Source organism: Oncorhynchus gorbuscha, linkage group LG15, assembly GCF_021184085.1.
Source record: "Oncorhynchus gorbuscha isolate QuinsamMale2020 ecotype Even-year linkage group LG15, OgorEven_v1.0, whole genome shotgun sequence".
Lineage (NCBI taxonomy): Eukaryota > Metazoa > Chordata > Actinopteri > Salmoniformes > Salmonidae > Oncorhynchus > Oncorhynchus gorbuscha.
The window spans coordinates 17,145,542-17,163,737 of NC_060187.1; the positions used below are offsets into that span (position 1 = coordinate 17,145,542).

At 46.2% G+C, this 18,196-nt stretch overlaps 1 protein-coding gene across 1 annotated transcript in view; it reads left to right on the forward strand.

Moving 5' to 3' along the window:
• LOC123996668 (collagen alpha-1(XXIV) chain-like) overlaps positions 1-18,196 on the forward strand; it is a 216,399-nt gene that overhangs the window by 180,542 nt on the left and 17,661 nt on the right. The window contains exons 47-53 of the mRNA XM_046300243.1: positions 1,459-1,566; positions 10,943-11,050; positions 11,309-11,416; positions 13,791-13,844; positions 14,210-14,272; positions 16,753-16,806; positions 17,451-17,486. Of these exons, the coding sequence (XP_046156199.1) occupies positions 1,459-1,566; positions 10,943-11,050; positions 11,309-11,416; positions 13,791-13,844; positions 14,210-14,272; positions 16,753-16,806; positions 17,451-17,486 (531 nt within the window). The remainder of the gene's footprint in view (positions 1-1,458; positions 1,567-10,942; positions 11,051-11,308; positions 11,417-13,790; positions 13,845-14,209; positions 14,273-16,752; positions 16,807-17,450; positions 17,487-18,196) is intronic.

Genomic DNA, 18,196 nt, shown 5'->3' on the forward strand with positions numbered 1-18,196 from the left:
AGAGATGTAGAGAGGTACAGAGGGAGAGGGTGATGGGAGAGGGAGAGACAGAGGTGATGGGAGAGGGAGAGAGGTACAGAGGGAGAGGGTGATGGGAGAGATGTGAGAGGTACAGAGGGAGATGGGAGAGATGTAGAGAGGTACAGAGGGAGAGGGTGATGGGAGAGATGTAGAGAGGTACAGAGGGAGAGGGTGATGGGAGAGATGGAGAGACAGAGGGAGAGGGTGATGGGAGAGAGGTACAGAGGGAGAGGGAGAGATGATGAGAGGTACAGGGGAGAGGGTGATGGGAGACAGAGAGGGTGATGGGAGACAGGTAGAGAGGTAGAGGGAGAGGGTGATGGGAGAGATGTAGAGAGGTACAGAGGGAGAGGGTGATGGGAGAGAGGTAGAGAGGTACAGAGGGAGAGGGTGATGGGAGAGATGTAGAGGTACAGAGGGAGAGGGTGATGTAGAGGTACAGAGGGAGAGGGTGATGGGAGAGATGTAGAGAGGTACAGAGGGAGAGGGTGATGGGAGAGAGGTAAAGAGGTACAGAGGGAGAGGGTGATGGGAGAGATGTAGAGAGGTACAGAGGGAGAGGGTGATGGGAGAGAGGTAGAGAGGTACAGAGGGAGAGGGTGATGGGAGAGATGTAGAGAGGTACAGAGGGAGAGGGTGATGGGAGAGATGTAGAGAGGTACAGAGGGAGAGGGTGATGTAGAGGTACAGAGGGAGAGGGTGATGGGAGAGATGTAGAGAGGTACAGAGGGAGAGGGTGATGGGAGAGATGTAGAGAGGTACAGAGGGAGAGGGTGATGGGAGAGATGTAGAGAGGTACAGAGGGAGAGGGTGATGGGAGAGATGTAGAGAGGTACAGAGGGAGAGGGTGATGGGAGAGAGGTACAGAGGGAGAGGGTGATGGGAGAGGATGAGTTATTGCCGAGAACATGCTGAGTGATGGTATCAAAAGATTCTCCAGCTGCACCATCGAGAGCCTCCTGACCGGTTGCATCACCGCCTAGTATGGAAACGTTCGGCTACAGAGGGTCGTGCGTACGACCCAGTACATCACTGGGGCCAAGCTTCCTGCCATCCAGGACCTCTCTACTAGGTGGTGTCAGAGGAAGGCCCAAAAAATTGTCAAAGTCCCCAGCCACCCTAGTCATAGACTGTTCTCTCTGCTACCGCACGGCAAGCGGTACCGGAGCGCCAAGTCTAGGTCCAAAAGGATCCTTAACAGCTTCTACACCCAAGCTGTAAGACTGTTGAACAGCTAATCAGATTGGGTAAGGTTGGGAGATGAGAGCAGCAGTGTATCGTAGTGTAGGTGGTTGGATAAAATGAATTACGGTGAGAAGTGACCTCAACTGGCTAAGACCTGAATATTCACGTTAGCGCCCATAACTAATGCCTTTACAAGTATTGTCATGGAGACACGGCAGATTGAGTTTGATATTGTTGTTTTGTATTTCCCAGGGTGAAGTTGGTTTACTTGGACCCAGAGGCATGGAGGGATACGCTGGGCCTGACGGTCCTCCTGGACTGGTTGGGTTACCAGGATTTCCAGGGAAGACTGGGCGACAGGTAGCTACACACTCATCAGGCACAATTATTCCCCGTGCCTGCAGACACACACACACACACACACACACACACACACACACACACACACACACACACACACACACACACACACACACACACACACACACACACAGAGAGAATGGGGCCCTATAATCTGTCCATAAACAAACTCTTGCCCTGTCTGTGCTCTACAGTAGGTCACAGTAAGAGTCAGGGGATTATTACATTGTGTAAGCAAACTTTAAGAGAGCCATTCTCTCAGTATCGTTAAATGTCTGTGGCTGACAGTCTGAGCCGCTCTCTGAATCAGAATAAACTTTAAGAGAGCCATTCTCTCAGCATCGTTAAATGTCTGTGGCTGACAGTCTGAGCCGCTCTCTGAATCAGAATAAACTTTAAGAGAGCCATTCTCTCAGCATCGTTAAATGTCTGTGGCTGACGGTCTGAGCTCTCTGAATCAGAATAAACTTTAAGAGAGCCATTCTCTCAGCATCGTTAAATGTCTGTGGCTGACAGTCTGAGCGCTCTAAACTGAATCAGAATAAACTGAATCAGAATAAACTTTAAGAGAGCCATTCTCTCAGCATCGTTAAATGTCTGTGGCTGACAGTCTGAGCCGCTCTCTGAATCAGAATAAACTTTAAGAGAGCCATTCTCTCAGCATCGTTAAATGTCTGTGGCTGACAGTCTGAGCCGCTCTCTGAATCAGAATAAACTTTAAGAGAGCCATTCTCTCAGCATCGTTAAATGTCTGTGGCTGACAGTCTGAGCCGCTCTCTGAATCAGAATAAACTTTAAGAGAGCCATTCTCTCAGCATCGTTAAATGTCTGTGGCTGACAGTCTGAGCCGCTCTCTGAATCAGAATAAACTTTAAGAGAGCCATTCTGTCAGCATCGTTAAATGTCTGTGGCTGACAGTCTGAGCCGCTCTCTGAATCAGAATAAACTTTAAGAGAGCCATTCTGTCAGCATCGTTAAATGTCTGTGGCTGACAGTCTGAGCCGCTCTCTGAATCAGAATAAACTTTAAGAGAGCCATTCTCTCAGCATCGTTAAATGTCTGTGGCTGACAGTCTGAGCCACTCTCTGAATCAGAATAAACTTTAAGAGAGCCATTCTCTCAGCATCGTTAAATGTCTGTGGCTGACAGTCTGAGCCGCTCTCTGAATCAGAATAAACTTTACGATCCAGTGACCCCTTTCTTATTTAGTTTTACCGCGTCTCCTCGTTCAAAACCTCACTCATCTATTTCTCTTGCAACATTACACGCAATCACAACACTAGCTAGCATCACATACATCTCCAACAATGTCCAAACTGAAGAATGGGCTGAATAAAGTCAGGAGATTATCCCATTATTAAAGGAAAAAGACCACTCAAAAATTATATTATGGTATTTTTTTCATTAGTCCAAGTCAGCAATCAAGTTTTCAAGATATTGGATTTTCAAGAAGCAAAATGTCACTTGCCACATCATAATGATGATGCATAATGCATCACATGATGCAAAACGAATACTTCTTGAAAATCCTAAATCTTGAAAATTTGACTGCTGACATCTTGGGAACTGTGGACTAATGAAGAAAAAAAGTCCTTTAAGTAGATTAAGTTAACAACACATTATTAATGTGATTGTGGCTAGACTACGACCAGGACGGAAAGACTCCTGTAATCCAGGAAATCAACATATCACAGGAGAAATGGAGCTTTAGAAGACTGAAATATGGCTGCCCCTCCTTTTCCCTTCTCCCTCTCCTTCTGGGTCCATATTCTTGTACTGATCTAGCATCAGGTCCACCCTGTACAGCAGTTATAATCTAAAAGGAGAAACTGATCCTAGTTCAGCACTCCTGCACACTGGGAGGCTTACGGAATACGGATCCTGCTCCCACGAGCTGTGTTTAAAGTACTGAAGGATATTCAGGCACCCAGACCGACAGTGGATGACCTTTAGTCTCCGTCTGCTACCCAGGCAGCCAGACCGACAGTGGATGACCTCTAGTCTTCCCCTGCTACCCAGGCAGCCAGACCGACAGTGGATGACCTTTAGTCTTCCTCTGCTACCCAGGCAGCCAGACCGACAGTGGATGACCTCTAGTCTTCCCCTGCTACCCAGGCAGCCAGACCGACAGTGGATGACCTTTAGTCTTCCTCTGCTACCCAGGCAGCCAGACCGACAGTGGATGACCTCCTCTAGTCTTCCTCTGCTACCCAGGCAGCCAGACCGACAGTGGATGACCTCCTCTAGTCTTCCTCTGCTACCCAGGCAGCCAGACCGACAGTGGATGACCTCCTCTAGTCTTCCTCTGCTACCCAGGCAGCCAGACCGACAGTGGATGACCTCCTCTAGTCTTCCTCTGCTACCCAGGCAGCCAGACCGACAGTGGATGACCTCCTCTAGTCTTCCTCTGCTACCCAGGCAGCCAGACCGACAGTGGATGACCTTTAGTCTTCCCCTGCTACCCAGGCAGCCAGACCGACAGTGGATGACCTCTAGTCTTCCCCTGCTACCCAGGCAGCCAGACCGACAGTGGATGACCTCCTCTAGTCTTCCTCTGCTACCCAGGCAGCCAGACCGACAGTGGATGACCTCCTCTAGTCTTCCTCTGCTACCCAGGCAGCCAGACCGACAGTGGATGACCTTTAGTCTTCCCCTGCTACCCAGGCAGCCAGACCGACAGTGGATGACCTCTAGTCTTCCCCTGCTACCCAGGCAGCCAGACCGACAGTGGATGACCTTTAGTCTTCCTCTGCTACCCAGGCAGCCAGACTGACAGTGGATGACCTTTAGTCTCCGTCTGCTACCCAGGCAGCCAGACCGACAGTGGATGACCTTTAGTCTTCCTCTGCTACCCAGGCAGCCAGACTGACAGTGGATGACCTTTAGTCTCCCTCTGCTACCCAGGCAGCCAGACCGACAGTGGATGACCTCTAGTCTTCCCCTGCTACCCAGGCAGCCAGACCGACAGTGGATGACCTTTAGTCTTCCCCTGCTACCCAGGCAGCCAGACCGACAGTGGATGACCTCCTCTAGTCTTCCTCTGCTACCCAGGCAGCCAGACCGACAGTGGATGACCTTTAGTCTTCCCCTGCTACCCAGGCAGCCAGACTGACAGTGGATGACCTCCTCTAGTCTTCCTCTGCTACCCAGCCAGCCAGACTGACAGTGGATGACCTCCTCTAGTCTTCCTCTGCTACCCAGGCAGCCAGACCGACAGTGGATGACCTCCTCTAGTCTTCCTCTGCTACCCAGGCAGCCAGACTGACAGTGGATGACATATAGTCTTCCCCTGCTACCCAGGCAGCCAGACTGACAGTGGATGACCTTTAGTCTCCGTCTGCTACCCAGGCAGCCAGACCGACAGTAGATGACCTTTAGTCTTCCTCTGCTACCCAGGCAGCCAGACTGACAGTGGAAGACCTCTAGTCTTCCCCTGCTACCCAGGCAGCCAGACCGACAGTGGATGTCCTTTAGTCTTCCCCTGCTACCCAGGCAGCCAGACCGACAGTGGATGACCTTTAGTCTTCCCCTGCTACCCAGGCAGCCAGACCGACAGTGGATGATCTTTAGTCTTCCCCTGCTACCCAGGCAGCCAGACTGACAGTGGATGACCTCCTCTAGTCTTCCTCTGCTACCCAGGCAGCCAGACCGACAGTGGATGACCTTTAGTCTTCCCCTGCTACCCAGGCAGCCAGACTGACAGTGGATGACCTCCTCTAGTCTTCCTCTGCTACCCAGCCAGCCAGACTGACAGTGGATGACCTCCTCTAGTCTTCCTCTGCTACCCAGGCAGCCAGACCGACAGTGGATGACCTCCTCTAGTCTTCCTCTGCTACCCAGGCAGCCAGACTGACAGTGGATGACATATAGTCTTCCCCTGCTACCCAGGCAGCCAGACTGACAGTGGATGACCTTTAGTCTCCGTCTGCTACCCAGGCAGCCAGACCGACAGTGGATGACCTCCTCTAGTCTTCCTCTGCTACCCAGGCAGCCAGACCGACAGTAGATGACCTTTAGTCTTCCTCTGCTACCCAGGCAGCCAGACCGACAGTAGATGACCTTTAGACTTCCTCTGCTACCCAGGCAGCCAGACCGACAGTGGATGACCTTTAGACTTCCTCTGCTACCCAGCCAGCCAGACTGACAGTGGATGACCTCCTCTAGTCTTCCTCTGCTACCCAGGCAGCCAGACCGACAGTGGATGACCTCCTCTAGTCTTCCTCTGCTACCCAGGCAGCCAGACTGACAGTGGATGACATATAGTCTTCCCCTGCTACCCAGGCAGCCAGACTGACAGTGGATGACCTTTAGTCTCCGTCTGCTACCCAGGCAGCCAGACCGACAGTAGATGACCTTTAGTCTTCCTCTGCTACCCAGGCAGCCAGACTGACAGTGGAAGACCTCTAGTCTTCCCCTGCTACCCAGGCAGCCAGACCGACAGTGGATGTCCTTTAGTCTTCCCCTGCTACCCAGGCAGCCAGACCGACAGTGGATGACCTTTAGTCTTCCCCTGCTACCCAGGCAGCCAGACCGACAGTGGATGACCTTTAGTCTTCCCCTGCTACCCAGGCAGCCAGACTGACAGTGGATGACCTCCTCTAGTCTTCCTCTGCTACCCAGGCAGCCAGACCGACAGTGGATGACCTTTAGTCTTCCCCTGCTACCCAGGCAGCCAGACTGACAGTGGATGACCTCCTCTAGTCTTCCTCTGCTACCCAGCCAGCCAGACTGACAGTGGATGACCTCCTCTAGTCTTCCTCTGCTACCCAGGCAGCCAGACCGACAGTGGATGACCTCCTCTAGTCTTCCTCTGCTACCCAGGCAGCCAGACTGACAGTGGATGACATATAGTCTTCCCCTGCTACCCAGGCAGCCAGACTGACAGTGGATGACCTTTAGTCTCCGTCTGCTACCCAGGCAGCCAGACCGACAGTGGATGACCTCCTCTAGTCTTCCTCTGCTACCCAGGCAGCCAGACCGACAGTAGATGACCTTTAGACTTCCTCTGCTACCCAGGCAGCCAGACCGACAGTGGATGACCTTCAGTATTAGCCACCCTGTCTGTCAGTTACATAAGAAGCCGGTCTGGTGGCACAGAGGCGGTTAGGGAGGGAGTTCTTTATGGTGAAAACACATAGACTCTCTCTAACACAGGGAGGGATATCCCAGCAGGAAACAACCAGGGTGATTTTACACACATACTGTAACTACATTACCTCCCAAGGGAAAACAATACAGTCAGAACTACTGCTTCAGCTACCCTAGAGGAGCCGACCTATCGGAATGTTTTACATTACACTCTGTCCTCCTCCTCTTCCTCCTCTTTCTCCTCCACTACTTGTTCAACTCTTCATCATTATCATCACCATTTTCTTCTTCATCCTCCTCCTCTTCTGTCTTCCCTTTTCCTCCCATTTCTCTTCCTCTCCCTCCATGTCCCTTTTCTGAATTGGTTGAATGGCGTAACCACTGAATGGTACATGCCTGGCAGTAATTGTTTCTGTCTCTCTGTGGGTCTAACCTGTGTCAGACGGAGTCAGGGGAATGCTAGTCACTAGTGAAAATATGTAGGAGACAGAGGATCATAGACCAGCCTCTGTGTCCCCCTGATCTGACCACCATCCCCCAAATCTAGTATTATCTTACTGACCAAACAGTCTGACCACGTGCTGTCTATCACTCTGTCTCTCTCTATCTCCTTCTGTCTCTCCTCTCTGCCTCCTTCTGTCTCTGCCTCTCTCTGTCTCCTTCTGTCTCTGCCTCTCTGTATCTCCTTCTGTCTCCCCTCTGCCTCTCTGTATCTCCTTCTGTCTCCCCTCTCTGTCTCTCTCTATCTCCTTATGTCTCTGCCTCTGTCTCCTTCTGTCTCTGCCTCTCTGTCTCCTTCTGTCTCTGCCTCTCTGTCTCCTTCTGTCTCTGCCTCTCTGTCTCTCTCTATCTCCTTCTGTCTCTCTGTCTCCTTCTGTCTCTGCTTCTGTCTCTCTCTGTCTCCTTCTGTCTCTGCCTCTGTCTCTCTCTGTCTCCTTCTGTCTCTGCTTCTGTCTCTCTCTGTCTCCTTCTGTCTCTGCCTCTGTCTCTCTCTGTCTCCTTCGGTCTCTTCTCTCTGTCTCCTTCGGTCTCTTCTCTCTGTCTCCTTCTGTCTCTGCCTCTGTCTCTCTCTGTCTCCTTCTGTCTCTGCCTCTGTCTCTCTCTGTCTCCTTCTGTCTCTCTCTGTCTCCTTCTGTCTCTGCCTCTGTCTCTCTCTGTCTCCTTCTGTCTCTGCCTCTGTCTCTCTCTGTCTCCTTCTGTCTCTGCCTCTGTCTCTCTCTGTCTCCTTCTGTCTCCTGTCTCTCTCTGTCTCCTTCGGTCTCTTCTCTCTGTCTCCTTCTGTCTCTGTCTCTCTCTGTCTCCTTCTGTCTCTGCCTCTGTCTCTCTCTGTCTCCTTCTGTCTCTCTCTGTCTCCTTCTGTCTCTCTCTGTCTCCTTCGGTCTCTTCTCTCTGTCTCCTTCTGTCTCTCCTCTCTGTCTCTCTTGCTTCCTCTTTCTCTCCTGGTCTCTCCCTAATTCATTCCACTGGGTGCAAGTAGTACACTAGTTGCACTTTTGCCACTCAATCCTCTTAGCCAGAGTAGTAAAGCTAAAGGGGTTTATTTATTATATTTGGGTAGCCTTTTACACTCGTGCTTCTATACTGGTTGAAAATGGCCGTTTTGGGCACTAATAAGCGCCTAAATTGAAACGTAATGACTTTACGGTAACATTATATACATGACATCAGAGCCCTGGCTCTGCACTTCACGGCGCTGTATGGGTTTTAACTGATTGCCGTTCTGGTAATTGGGCAACTTTTGCAAATATTTTGTTGTCTGAGTGAGGGAAAAGCTGTAAATTAAGATGACTCAATGCATTTTGAAAGATGAGACATTGAGGATTGTAATAAATACCACTTTGATGTCATACAAGCAAACCAAAACATCTATACGGACCAAATGTGCACTTCACATTTCCAAATGACATACAGTGTCAACGTTTATGATCACTATGTTTGATTTACAGTTACATGATGACATGGCGTTATACCCTGGGTTGTCCTGAACAATATGAGGCTGTGTTTGATTTACAGTTACATGATGACATGGCGTTATACCCTGGGATGTCCTGAACAATATGAGGCTATGTTTGATTTACAGTTACATGATGACATGGCGTTATACCCTGGGTTGTCCTGAACAATATGAGGCTGTGTTTGATTTACAGTTACATGATGACATGGCGTTATACCCTGGGTTGTCCTGAACAATATGAGGCTGTGTTTGATTTACAGTTACATGATGACATGGCGTTATACCCTGGGTTGTCCTGAACAATATGAGGCTGTGTTTGATTTACAGTTACATGATGACATGGCGTTATACCCTGGGTTGTCCTGAACAATATGAGGCTGTGTTTGATTTACAGTTACATGATGACATGGCGTTATACCCTGGGTTGTCCTGAACAATATGAGGCTGTGTTTGATTTACAGTTACATGATGACATGGCGTTATACCCTGGGTTGTCCTGAACAATATGAGGCTGTGTTTGATTTACAGTTACATGATGACATGGCGTTATACCCTGGGTTGTCCTGAACAATATGAGGCTGTGTTTGATTTACAGTTACATGATGACATGGCGTTATACCCTGGGTTGTCCTGAACAATATGAGGCTGTGTTTGATTTACAGTTACATGATGACATGGCGTTATACCCTGGGTTGTCCTGAACAATATGAGGCTGTGTTTGATTTACAGTTACATGATGACATGGCGTTATACCCTGGGTTGTCCTGAACAATATGAGGCTGTGTTTGATTTACAGTTACATGATGACATGGCGTTATACCCTGGGTTGTCCTGAACAATATGAGGCTGTGTTTGATTTACAGTTACATGATGACATGGCGTTATACCCTGGGTTGTCCTGAACAATATGAGGCTGTTTGTTTATTATGAAGAAAGGTTGCTGCGGTAAACACACCTGAATCCACTCATGACTCTTTCTTATGCGCTCCAGAAATAACATGTTTCTCTAAAATGCCTCGTGAAAGCCTAACACTGTAAGATCCTATTTTAGAACTTAGCTAGTCATGTTGGCAATAGAACAAGCTTTCAAATGATGCCCACCGTACTCAGATTGAGATTTATAATGGACCATTTTTGGATTGCATAAACAAACAACAGTAATTGTGTGATGGCAGGGATTCAGAGTTGTGTTCCAAATGAAACAACTACAAGTGTACTCTAGTTCCTCAACAGCACAGCGAGGTGAGCTCAAAAAGCACCTTATAGTTGAACACTCTTCTTTGAGTCATAAAAGTGCATTTAAATTGCTTGGTTATGCATATGCTTTTCATATTTCCTCTGTAAGAAATGTAAATGTAGCCCTGTCCATATAGGCCAACTCCCTCCGATGTAAAGGGTTAACATGTAAGAAATGTAAATGTAGCCCTGTCCATATAGGCCAACTCCCTCCGATGTAAAGGGTTAACATGTAAGAAATGTAAATGTAGCCCTGTCCATATAGGCCAACTCCCTCTGATGTAAAGGGTTAACATGTAAGAAATGTAAATGTAGCCCTGTCCATATAGGCCAACTCCCTCCGATGTAAAGGGTTAACATGTCTGTCAAAGAGACGTGTTAAGGTTGAGAAAGAACAGAGTTGTTCTCAGAACCGAGACCTTACTGTGACCAGGTGGATGGGACATTATTGCCCATGTGTCTCACTTGAGTGGGTCGTGTGTGAATGAGTGCAGATGGGCGTGTGTGCCATGTATTTCCAGGCCAGAATTAAATCTTCCACTGATTTAATGACTGAGACCACTACAGTACCTCTCCTTATGCAAGACCTCTCTCCATCCCCGGGGATTGAGGTTCTACCAACAAACCTAGAGCTCTGTAATTCCAAACCACTTCCTGATTATTTTTTGTCCCGGCGGTGACATGAGTTATCCTTGCGCCTCACGGCCGGCGAGGCGGGACAGTGACAGACGCTGCTGTACTTACGGCCAGCGGGCCGGCGACGGCTCATTCCATCTGTTATTTTAATATGACTGACTCCCCTCTCCTCCACCTGGGCTGCCGCTGGCCCACTGATGGAACAGGAAATGATTGTGGTCGCCAGCGGCTCTGTAACAGTTCAACAACAGTCAGTCATTTGTATTGACGTTTTATAAGCAAATGTCTGACTGTTAAGTATTTGACTTTTCAAAGGCCTAGGCCATGAATCAGTGCTGATTGAATGTCACTGTCACTTGACAACATACCATTTGATTAGCGGTGTTTTTCATGCTTACCTTTACAGCATGTCAACAACGATTTAGTGTGCCCATGTTGACTGTCTGTGCTATCTTTTGTCAGGGCCAGCGTGGCACCGTGGGGCAGGAAGGGTCGGCAGGACTACCTGGTCCCAGAGGGGAACTTGGTCTCCCTGGGTTGGTCGGAGAGAGGGGGCCTGCTGGAGAGAAGGTAATCTACTTAGCCTACACCCAGTACCTTCTTCACCCCACACCCTATAACCCACAGGTTATTCACAGCATCATATATTCACCATTAACTTTACAGTACCACCCGAGCCTGGTCCTAGATCTGTACTATATAGCCAACTACTATAATGTTGAGCATGACAATGACCAGTGGAGTTGGCAGGACACCACAAACAGATCTGGGACCAGGCCAGTCCCACCTTCTACCATGTGACCTCTGACCCCTATGTATTGTTTCCAGGGGGAGTCTGGCTTGGCAGGAGAAAGGGGGACCCCAGGAATCAAAGGCATGGAGGGCTCATCCGGAGACCAAGGCAGGATAGGAGACCCAGGACTCAAAGGACAAACAGTGAGTGTCCAGCGTCCATCTAGCCATTGTAGAATATCACCAATGCTCCGCTAACTGGTCACAGGTTATTCACAGCATCATATATTTGCCATAAACAGCTCAGAAAAGGTTTAAGCAAAACCATAAAAAATGAATATTTAGATCAACCAAAAAAAAAGTTTTTTTCTCAATTAAAAAAGAAAATGACATATAGCAAATATATGATTCAATGACACCTTTAATATTTCTTATATTATATTTGACTTCAAATTATATTTCAATTTGCTACCTATTTCTTTCAATACTCAAACTACTTTCCACCTTTGGCTGAACCTTAAATAACAAATACAAAGTAATATTTCATGTAAATACAGCCCATTTTTTCATCTTGTCCCAAGTTTACTTTTGACTTTGGAATTACCTATTGAAATTGATTCAATTGAGTTACAAGCAATTGAACTAATTCCCTGGAAATTAAACAAGTAAGTTTGTTCAGTAACTTTAAATAATGTTTTCAAATCTATTCTTTACAGAAGACCTTCACATTTAGTAACCACAATATCATAACCAAGCAATGGCTACCTTAACACATAAAGCTTATAAGGCTGTTTAATATAACATGCAAGTATCATGACAGATGCTGGCCGTTTACTAGTTTAAAATTGGATTACAATATGCCACATAACTGTAATGACATTCACTCTCACGGGTGGGCAAAAAGAACACAGTGAAAGTCACGCTCCCAATTAGCCACACCTCCAAATATTCTGATAGGCTGCCACAGCTACATTGCCCCCACCGCTATGTGCACGAGGTGTTGAAAGCAATTTAGAAACTTTCATTCAATTCAAGAAATCACATTGATCTGATGAATTTGTGATTATCTGTGCAAACACAGGCCGTCTTCTGCCACTGCTGAGGACAGATAGATAGACAGGCAGACAGGCAGACAGACAGACATGGGACAGGGAGTGGGGAGGTGCTCAGACAGTGCTACTGTCTCCAGACTGACCGATGAGGGACCCACCATTCTTATGTCCTAGTTTCGGTGTCTGTGGGTTCCTTGCAGTTAGACAAGATAATGGATGAGAGGGCAACCAGAGAGCAAACCAGAGACCAAACCCCTGTCTGGAATACATAATATGGAACAGAAACTAGGTTAAATAGTTTCATAACATAGCCTACTAACTTCACACTCTTTCTTTTGGAGGCAACAACCACAAATCAGAGCGTTTTGTGTCGAGCGAAGTTATTGTCTTGTGGTTGAGTTGTGTCATAGTGTCTTATTGTCTTGTGGTTGAGTTGTGTCATAGTGTCTTATTGTCTTGTGATTGAGTTGTATCATAGTGTCTTATTGTCTTGTGATTGAGTTGTGTCATAGTGTCTTATTGTCTTGTGGTTGAGTTGTGTCATAGTGTCTTATTGTCTTGTGATTGAGTTGTATCATAGTGTCTTATTGTCTTGTGATTGAGTTGTGTCATAGTGTCTTATTGTCTTATGGTTGAGTTGTGTCATAGTGTCTTATTGTCTTGTGATTGAGTTGTATCATAGTGTCTTATTGTCTTGTGATTGAGTTGTGTCATAGTGTCTTATTGTCTTGTGATTGAGTTGTCATAGTGTCTTATTGTCTTGTGATTGAGTTGTCATAGTGTCTTATTGTCTTGTGATTGAGTTGTCATAGTGTCTTATTGTCTTGTGATTGAGTTGTCATAGTGTCTTATTGTCTTGTGATTGAGTTGTCATAGTGTCTTATTGTCTTGTGATTGAGTTGTATCATAGTGTCTTATTGTCTTGTGATTGAGTTGTGTCATAGTGTCTTATTGTCTTGTGGTTGAGTTGTGTCATAGTGTCTTATTGTCTTGTGATTGAGTTGTGTCATAGTGTCTTATTGTCTTGTGATTGAGTTGTCATAGTGTCTTATTGTCTTGTGATTGAGTTGTCATAGTGTCTTATTGTCTTGTGGTTGAGTTGTGTCATAGTGTCTTATTGTCTTGTGATTGAGTTGTATCATAGTGTCTTATTGTCTTGTGGTTGAGTTGTGTCATAGTGTCTTATTGTCTTGTGATTGAGTTGTATCATAGTGTCTTATTGTCTTGTGATTGAGTTGTATCAGAGTGTCTTATTGTCTTGTGATTGAGTTGTGTAATTATGTCTTGTGATTGAGTTGTATCAGAGTGTAATTTTGTCTTGTGGTTGAGTTGTATCAGAGTGTCATTTTGTCTTGTGATTGAGTTGTATCGGAGTGTCATTTTGTCGTGTGATTGAGTTGTATCGGAGTGTCATTTTGTCTTGTGATTGAGTTGTATCGGAGTGTCATTTTGTCTTGTGATTGAGTTGTGTGTTTCATTTGTGTGTTCCAGTTGTACCAGAGTGTGTTTGTTTCTCTGTCCTGCAGGGGGAGCCGGGAGACCTGGGGATGATTGGATTCTCTGGTTTTCCAGGACCGAAGGTGAGTCAGAGGCTCTGAGAGATCACCACAGACATTCACCATCCTTGTCTGCCCTCGATGAGCTATTCAGCCCTATATATTAAGCTCCCGAGTGGCACAGCTGTCTAAGTCACTGCATTTCAGTGAAAGAGGTGTCACTACAGTCTCTGGTTCAAATCCAGGCTGTATCACATCTGGCTGTGATTGGGAGTCCTAAGCGTCCTAACGCACAATTGGCTGGTGTAGCCTCATTGTTATTAAGAATTTGTTCTTACTGACTTGCATAGTTAAATAATAATACCCCTACGCCCACCACTGACACGTGTTCTTATAGACATGATCAATTAGCAATGATCTATCAAATGACTGTTCTGTGGTTTTCAAAGGGACCAAATGGGGATTGGGGTTTCAAAGGCATACCTGGTCCTAAAGGTCCTGTTGGCATTCTGGTAAGTACAGAATCAGAACTTACTGTTAAGATGCTGCCGAAGAGGATGGCTGACGTTTTACATGTTCCTAACCAATTGTGCTAATTTGTTCGTTTTTTTTGCATTGTTTGTAACATATATATGTACTTATTTTGTACATAATGTTGCTGCTACCGTCTCTTATGACTGAAAATAACAGCGATTACTCACCACGAACTGGAAGATACTTTTTCCTTTAAGGAGTCCAACGAGAAGGATATACTGCTCTCCCGGGAACAGGCCCAGATCCCCGTCATTTGGATGATGAAAAGACAGAGGAAAAGAGGACACAGATAGGGCTGCCTTCTGAGAATCCGTAGGCGAGCGAGTAAACTCCCCCTGCCTTCCGTTCTACTTGCTAACATGCAAGCATTGGAAAATAAAATTGATGATTTAATTATGATTATCCTACCAACGGTACATTAAGAATCTTCTGTTTCACCGAGTCGTGGCTGAACGTCGACACAGATAATATAGAGCTGGCAGGATTTTCCATGCACCGGCAGAACAGAGATGCTACGTCTGGTAAGAGTGGTGGGGGTGTGTGTCTTTTTGTCGAAAACAGCTGGTGCGCGATGGCTATTATTAAAGAAGTCTCAAGGTATTGCTTGCCTGAGGTAGAGTACGTTATGATACGCTGTAGACCACACTATCTACCAAGAGAGTTCTCAAAAATATTATTCGTAGTCGTCTATTTACCACCACAGACTGATGCTGGCACTAAGACCGCACTCAACCAACTCTAAGGCCATAAGCAAACAAGAAAATGCTCATCCAGAAGTGGTGGTTCTAGTGGCTGGGGACTTTAATGCAGGTAAACTTAAATCAGTTTTTCCACATTTTACCAACATGTCACATGTGCAACCAGAGGGAGAAAAAAAACTCTCGACCTCCTTTACTCCACATACAGATGCATACAAGCTCTCCCTCACCCTACATTTGGCAAATCTGACCATAATTCTATCTTCCTGATATCTGCTTACAAGCAAAAACTAAAGCAGGAAGTGCCAGTGACTCGCTCAATACGGAAGTGGTCAGATGACGCGGATGCTACTCTACAGTAGAGGGTCCCCCTCTCTCCTGCCAAGCCAGACTCCCCCTGGAAACAATACATAGGGGTCAGAGGTCACAGGGTAGAAGGTGGGACTGGCCTGGTCCCAGATCTGTTTGTGGTGTCCTGCCAACTCCACTGGTCATTGTCATTGCTAGCACAGACTGGAATATGTTCCGGGATTCATCCAATGACATTGAGGAGTATATTACCTGTCATCGGCTTCATCAATAAGTACATCAACGACGTCGTCCCCACAGTGACTATACTTACATATCCCAATCAGAAGCCATGGAATACAGGCAACCTCCGCATCAAGCTAAAGGCTAGAGCTGCCGCTTTCAAGGAGCGACAATAGTCTCTACTGTAACCAACAGTGTGTGTGGTTACAGTAGGCTAACGTATGTCAATTGCTTTAAAAACAGCAGTAACATCAGGCAGGATTTAGGCTACCAACTGCCTAGCCAGTTGTAGCTCAATCTTGGGTGCAATGATCACGTTCCCACACTGACTGACTGTGTGGAGGCTCATTGATTTAACGTTACGTTAGCCAACATGTAAACACTGGCAAAGTTATGAATGATATAGCTGTCGGCTATATTAGCCACGACTTACCGTTCTTTGTGCAGCTTCAAATGTCAAACAAAGCTCCGTCTGTCATTTTCTATGTTTGGGCTTGGGGAGAGTATTAAGTCAGTTCGAGTCAGAAGGCTCAAGTCCAAGTTAAGTCACGAGTCATTGGTATTAAAGTCAAAGTCGAGTTGCAAGTCCTCATATTTGTGACTCGAGTCTAAGTCATGTGACTCGAGTCCACACCTCTGCAAATTACCTGAACTAACCTTTACCGCCGCAAACTGGTACCGGTACCCCCTGTATATAGCCTCGTTATTGTTATGTTATTGTGTTACTTTTTATATGTATATATATTTTTAACTTGAGTTATTTGGTAAATATGAACTCTTCTTGAACTGCACTGAACTGCACTGTTGGTTAGGGGCTTGTAAGTAAGCATTTCACAGTAAGGTCTACACTGTTGGTTAAGGGCTTGTAAGTAAGCATTTCATGGTAAGGTCTACACTGTTGGTTAAGGGCTTGTAAGTAAGCATTTCATGGTAAGGTCTACACTGTTGGTTAAGGGCTTGTAAGTAAGCATTTCATGGTAAGGTCTACACTGTTGGTTAAGGGCTTGTAAGTAAGCATTTCATGGTAAGGTCTACACTGTTGGTTAAGGGCTTGTAAGTAAGCATTTCATGGTAAGGTCTACACTGTTGGTTAAGGGCTTGTAAGTAAGCATTTCATGGTAAGGTTGTATTCTGCGCATGTGACAAGTAAAGTTTGATTTGATTTGTTGCAAAAAATGATGTATAAAAATTGTATGTGTGCTGATCTCTCCTCTATCTGTCTGTTTCAGGGTTTCAGTGGACCTGTTGGACCAGAAGGGATGATCGGCCCAATGGGGAAACCTGTAGGTTCAGTGTGTGTGTGAGCACATGTCCGTGTGTGCTTGTGCTTGTCTACAAGTATCTGCCAATTTTACTCTATATATATATATATATATTTACATTTACATTTAAGTCATTTAGCAGACGCTCTTATCCAGAGAGAGAGAGAGAGACAGAGAGAGAGACTAGTGTTTCCATAACGGTCATCCACTGAATTGATAAGCTCCTCTGTTGTCAAAGTCAGACATTTTCTAGACTAGAGAGAGAGTGTGTATTCATGACTCCTCAGGAAACCATAAATCAATCAAGTTCAAGCCTCAAGTGGTATTTTCCATCATTGTAATTCTCTTGGGAGATAGTTTGGAATAGAGATCTGTCCAGTCTAGTCACACTTTGCTACAGTACCTGGTGTGTCACTAGTATGTTGTGCTTATATGAAGGGCTTTATACTGTAGGAATAACAGAGTTAGAAGAACCAACCACTCATGGATGGAACTGGACAAATTGTCCCAAAACAGCGGAGAACATGTATGGATGGCCTATGCTGCTCATGTCCAGTGTACTGTTCAACATCTGCATGGAATGGAGGGATACCCAGAATAATTGGGGTACTTGTACTTAGAAAAGAAACCAGTGTATTTTAAAAGTCTTATTTTCTCCTCCACAGGGACCGAAGGGTCCAAGGGGAAGCCATGGGGAAATGGTGAGATCTGAATCCAATACTTGAATTCTGAATACATTCTGTAGAGTTATAGAATCCATTGGAGAGAAAGCAGTCTATGCTACACTCGGTAGGCGTTGGAAAACCACAAGGTTATGTGTGAAGTACAGCGTTGGTGTTTAATCTATAAACTAGGATTGACACACAGGATGACACGTGGCCTGGTTTGGTTTGAACTGTAGCTATGGGCAGTGTTTCCTGAGGTAATAACCATGCTACCTGGGTAGACTTGAAAGTAGCTGTTGCAGGGGGATTTCCAGTACACTGTGGGCTGTGCATGGAGCCTTACTGCCTCAGTGTACAGGAAATGCCTTGTCATAATGTTAGTGCTGTGATCCTCTGTGAGGATTAATGGGTCATGGCTAGAAGGGATCCAGCTTTTGCATTTTCGCTAACCCTAACCCTTTTCCTAACCCTAACCCTTTTCCTAACCCTAACCCTTTTCCTAACCTTAACCTAATTGTCCTAACCTGCTACTTTAATTCTCCTAACCTGCTACGTTAATTCTCCTAATTTGACAAAAGCTGGGACCCTTCTAGCCATGACCGGGTTAATGTACAGTATACTGTTCCCTATCACTCTGCCATGTAAACTGTTTTAAGATTCTCACAGCTCACGCTCTGCCATGTAAACTGTTTTAAGATTCTCACAGCTCACGCTCTGCCGTGTAAACTGTTTTAAGATTCTCACAG